The 5,823-nt window shown below is 41.5% G+C and overlaps 1 protein-coding gene across 1 annotated transcript in view; it reads right to left on the reverse strand.

The window, feature by feature from the left end:
• Positions 1-5,823, reverse strand: part of ADAMTS18 (ADAM metallopeptidase with thrombospondin type 1 motif 18) — a 162,933-nt gene that overhangs the window by 24,503 nt on the left and 132,607 nt on the right. The window contains 2 exon segments of the mRNA XM_007447144.1: positions 1,044-1,123; positions 3,732-3,873. Coding sequence (XP_007447206.1) covers positions 1,044-1,123; positions 3,732-3,873 — 222 coding nt within the window.

A 5,823-nucleotide genomic window follows, 5' to 3' on the forward strand; every position in this document is an offset into this window, starting at 1 on the left:
ACACGTACCTAAACGTACACACACATGCGCGTGCGCACGCACACACGCACACACACCCCCATCTGAGGGAGAGATTATTCCACAAGGATCAATAACACTGTCTGGTTATCACGTCTTAGAGCCACGGGATATTTTTAGAGCCAGACATTTCTTAGCAAGAGAGAAAATTCCATGGAAGCCCCCCACACGTCTTTCTCCTTTTTGTGTTCAGGATACAGCTGGTTCCAAACTCTAAGGGAAAAACGGGAGTTGACGATTGGGCCTAGGGGATTGGTGGGGAGCTGAAGCCCCAAACGATTATGACACATACGCTACTTACAAGGAAAAAAATATGTATGTATATAAAAAGATGGTGCAATATAATCGCATCACCACAAAGCAAACACTACTTATTAAGATGATCGGAGACAGCAGGGAACACAACAGTGCTGGAGAAGAAACCCTGTCAACTCTCTATATAAATACATTTGGCAGAAGATAAATCAAACAAGAAGAGACTCCATTTGGCTGGGAACATCAGTTAAAATTAGTGTTCAAATAGTAGTGTGGCTAAAATCAATCCAAAAGCAAACCCACTGAGCTCCCCACCGTGTCTCTTCATCAAAAATGGGGTTACCACTTGGGTTCTACACCCTTCCTTTTAACTTTGTGTCTTGCTACTGTGTAATTTGCATTTGGGCTTTCATGGGTTGCAGAGTAATATGATTTTTACATTCTTGGATGACTCTATAAACGTTAAGCATACAACCGCATAGAAATTTAACTAACATAGGATTCTATGTTATTTAAATAACTGTTTTAGTTCAGAGAAGAGGGGTCTCTATGAAAAGGCTGAAAAAAGATGGCTTTATGCCTTTTTTTACCCCAAGGTTATGTTGGCATAGCCAGAGTCTGAGTGTCTGAAGCAAATGTGTGTTTTTCAAGTTATATGTTTTAACTGCAACTCTCGTCTCCTTTCTTGTATTGCCATTTTTTGGGGGGTGGGGCGGGGGGTATTCTGTCTATCTTGGAATCACTTTTTTTTTTTTTTTTTTTTTTTTCACTTTGGCTCTCGCATTGCAGAATGAGGAATTGACTTGAGTGTTTTGATCCCGTAAGCAAATGGCCTTGACACTTATGTAACCTAATAAGACATCAGAAGTTACAAAGTGAAAACTGCAGATAACCAATTCCACTTAGTTTCCAAGTTTAGCTTCGGGTTTACCAGGGTTCTGATATTTTACTGAAGATACAGAACCTAAATATCGTATGAAAACACTTCCTTCTAATAAAACCTACAACTCATGTGAATTCCACCCTCATGCCACGCCCCCTAATAGTTTTCATATTTTAATACTTTTTAACATGTAGCGCCTTAGTTTTCAAGACTGCCATGGATTCTAGAACGATATAGTAATAAAGACAGGGCAATATTTTGAAATTGAAAACAATCTTGAAAACAGGGCAGTATCTGTTTGAGGGAAGCATCCCAGAAGCTTTAACTCACACTGCACATATCTAATGGAAAACGTTCTGCAAAGAAACATCGTGGGGGAATTATGTGTGGAAACTCAGCTTTTGCTCTTTCACGAGGCACCTTCTACACCTGCCTGAGAGTATGTGCACATATAAACAAAAAGTTGAACCCACTGAATATGTGTTCATACTTGTCCGCAAGGACTCTGGTTTTTTGCTTCTGTCTGTTCACCCCACTGCCTATTCATTTCAGGACCTCTCATCAAGATACACTTTATTTTGTGTGTGATTAACTGTATTTGTCAGCTCCCCACATAGGAATGCTGCCTCCTCTTTCAATTGTCTTTATTCACATGGACTTTTCCTTAGAATGGAATCTGAGCAACAGTGAAAGGTCACTCCCGCTAGAATGATTAGGTTGAAGGGGGTTTACTTTCAGGAGGAACTGATCAAAATATTGGGACTCCCTAAAGTTAAGAGTTTGCTTCTGGAGAACGTATTCATTTGGACTTGTCTTCTCTTAGACTTCCGACATGCCCTGGTCTGTGAGTCACATGAAGGTGTTGCTAACTCAAGGCAAAGGAGAATCCCATAATGCACTTGTCCAGCATCCTCCCCTTGGTTGTATTTATTCCCTGTAAATGGAAAACGGATAGAATCTCTCTCTTTCCCCAGGAACCTGTGCTCTCTCTGGAATACCAGGAAGTTACCGCGAATGATCTCAAAGAGCATTTGATACATGAACAACTGCTCATGCTTGAAGACTACGTGAAAAACAGCATAAAGCTTATGGTTTCTGTTCCGTTAAAAAAAAAAGAACATAAAATGATACATGTGTGGCATGTGTCTGAGTATGTGAAACACATGTGTTTTTATGTTTGTTTAAGAAAAAGAATACGATATAGACCAAAGTATTAACACTGGCTATTGCTGATTAAAAGATCATGGGAGATTATTTTCTTCTTTATAGCACATTGCTTTTAAAATGTGTATTAATAAAAAATATATTCCCTTTTAATTATTTCATACGTATTTTTAAAAAGAAGTATTTCCTCATATTTTGTTAACTAGCAAGGGCAGCTGAAGACAGAATTTCTTCACTTTCTGTATTTCTGCTCTGTCTCTGGTCCCAAGATGCCCCATTTTGCTCAGTGGGATGGACACAGTAGGGAGACCCGCTGTCACCAGGTGCTCTGAGCATGAGGAAATGAGGGACCGACCTTCATGCTTTGGTTTCATGGACTCATTTTTCTTCTTCCCAGAGGGCAAGTGTGACAAAGATTGACTTACCAACCAGTATGTGATATTTTGGGACCTAAATAAAATGCCTCCCGTCTACGCACTGAGAGGATGGATGGCTGTTATTCTTCCCTTCCTTACAAGGGCTATTTCTCGGATTTAATCCATTTCCCTGCGGGGCTGGAATGCCACTGCTTCCACGTGTCAGATCGCTCTCTTAAGTCTGCCTTGCGTGTGTTTTCACTCTCTTGCCCCTACCTTCTCTAAGCCCCACTGGGAGGCTGACGACAACAGAAAAGTCAGGACAGAAAGACACGAAGCTGTGAGCTGAAAAATCCATCAGTGACTCAATCCTTGTAAGAAATGGACACATATTTTATATTCCCCCCCCCCTTGTAAGTTTCAGATGCATAACTTTTGAGTCCTGGTTGTGGCTGACTTGAGATCTGTGTGAGTGGGTTCCTTTCTACATAGGAAAATCCCCGAAGAGTACAAATGATATTTGCTTTTTTTTTTTTTCTTACAGTGACAGTTCCCATAAAGATAGTTCTTTTGTTGCTTATTTAAACCATACAATGGAAAGACGTCTGGAGTGAAAGAACCTGTTTCTTTTTAAAACAGGGCAGGTGGGGGGGGGTTCTACAAAAGGAAACTGAGGCGGGGGCCAGACCACGCGGGGGCCAGTGGGCCACAACGGGGAGCGTGGGTTTCATCCAAGTGCAAAGAGGAACCATGGATGACTCTGAAGCAGAAGAACATAATTTCATTTTTTTTTCTGTTGCTGTAATGTTTTCTTGAATTTCTGAATTTAATTTTTTTATATAGCAGGTTCTTATTAGTTATCTATTTTATACATAATAGTGTATATATGTCAATCCCAATCTCCCAATTCATCCCACCACCCACCCCCGCCCGCCACTATTCCGCCCTTGGTGTCCATGTTTGTGCTCTACATCTATGTCTCTATTTCTACCCTGCAAACCAGTGAAAGACCCTGTTTGAGGAGAGACGTGGAAGACGGTGAGGAAATCAGCTACCTCCACCACAGGAGAAGGAGCAATCTGACTGCACTGTGCTCCAGGTGTGGCTGTGTCTTTCTGAGGCTGGCTGAGTTCCGTTCACGACCTGGGGAAGTGCATACTTCCAAGATATCCCCGGATTTTTGCCTTGCATCAGAATCTGGACAGTGTAAGATACAAATCAAGAGATCAAGATACAGGTCAGACCCTGGAATTCCAGAAATCTCACTGAACATTTCAGAGATATTTGCATGCCATTTTGACCTCAAAGCCAGTTCACATCATTGTTCCCAAGTATGTTTTATGTTGATTTAAGGTTTGCCCATGACACTTTAAAATGTGTACCTCTAGAGCATCAGAACTGTGATTTAGAAAGACAGTAGGGAAACAGGACATTTGCTATAAGCCCACAACCCTCAGTTCTAGGCATATCCAATGAATAAGGCAAGAAAATAGATTTTTACCTTATGTTGAAGGAGAGGTTATACTATGAGGTCTCAACCTTCACTTGAAACTTGAAAGCCTAGCATGATACTAAAATATGCTGACTCTCAGAATAGGCATAACTCTCAGCAGAAATCATTCTCAAAATAGGCATAACTCTCAAAATAGGCATAAGTCTCAGCAGAAATCATTCTCATATTGAATAGTGGGTAGATATATGTGGAATCTCCCAGGTTTCGGATGTTGAAATGTCTTTTCCCCCTCTAGGGTCTCAAACCTTTGGCCCATATATCTTTGTTCTATTTATTTTAGGTATGACACCAGACAGTTCAGCAACTCTTGTGGAGAGATTCTAGTCATGGTGGTGCTCCACGGCTGAAATTGAATCAGTGTATGTAGATTTTTATGATTTATCCTGGCCCACAACTTATAATCCCTCTCCTGGATGCCAGTAGATGCTAGACACAAGGGAAGCACTCAGAAAACCTTAGAACACCCCACTTAGAATCCCTATCATCAACCCTAGAATCCAGGCAGATTCCCAATAGGATTTCCAAAGAGAATTTGCCCAAAGAGTTGTGTCTGTTAACTGTGTACCAGAATGAGCAGATAAGACAAAAAGAAATATGATCAGACGTCGTGGTTGGTAATATATATACTGGAATGGATTTGACCTCAAAAGGCCAAGAACTTGGGATAAATCTGACACTATCAGGTCTGACTACTAAAATAAGAGCCATCATTTACTGGCACTTCCCAGGTGTCAGACACTCTGCCGGGCTTTTTCTATGCATTATTTCAACAGTCCTCTAACAACTCTATAATGTAGGTGTCTATTTTTTCATTGAAAAAAAAAAAAAAAAACTGAGAAGAATGAATTTGTGCAAGATCACACAGGTGACTGGTGACTGAGATTAAACTAGAACTTAGGCCCTCCAACAAAATGTGCCTAAAGACTGTAAGGTGTCACCTTTTTTTTTTTCCCCTTGGAGTATAGTTGATTTACAATGTTGTGTTACTTTCAGGTGTAGCAAAGTGATTCTGTTATAGGTGTGTGTGTATATATATGTGTGTGTGTGTGCATATGTGTGTATGTATATATATTCTTTTTCAAATTCTTTTCCATCATAGGTTACTACAAGCTATTGAATAGGGCTTTTCTGGTGGCGCAGTGGTTGAGAGTCCGCCTGCCGATGCAGGGGACACGGGTTCGTGCCACGGTCCGGGAAGATCGGCTGGGCTCATGAGCCATGGCCACTGGGGCTGCGCGTCCGGAGCCTGTGCTCCGTAACGGGAGAGGCCACAGCAGCGAGAGTCCCGCGTACCCCCAAAAAAAAAAAAAAAAAAAAAAAAAGATATTGAATAGAGTCCCCTGTGCTATACAGTAGGTCCTTGTTGTTCATCTATTTTATATATAGTAGTGTGTATCTGTTCATCCCATGCTCCTGATTTATCCCTCCCCCGCCCACCCCTTTCCCCTTCGGTAACCATAAGTTTGTTTTCTGTGTCTGGATATCACCTTGTTTTTGGTGGAGGCAAACACATTATTTGCCCCCCTTCCTGATCCTCTCTTCTTCTTTTTTTTTTTTTTTTTTACGTTTGCGGTGCGCGGGCCTCTCACTGTGGCCTCTCCCGTTGCGGAGCACAGGCTCCGGACGCACAGGCT

Source organism: Lipotes vexillifer, unplaced genomic scaffold (assembly GCF_000442215.2).
Source record: "Lipotes vexillifer unplaced genomic scaffold, Lipotes_vexillifer_v1.1 scaffold871, whole genome shotgun sequence".
Taxonomy (NCBI): Eukaryota; Metazoa; Chordata; class Mammalia; order Artiodactyla; family Lipotidae; genus Lipotes; species Lipotes vexillifer.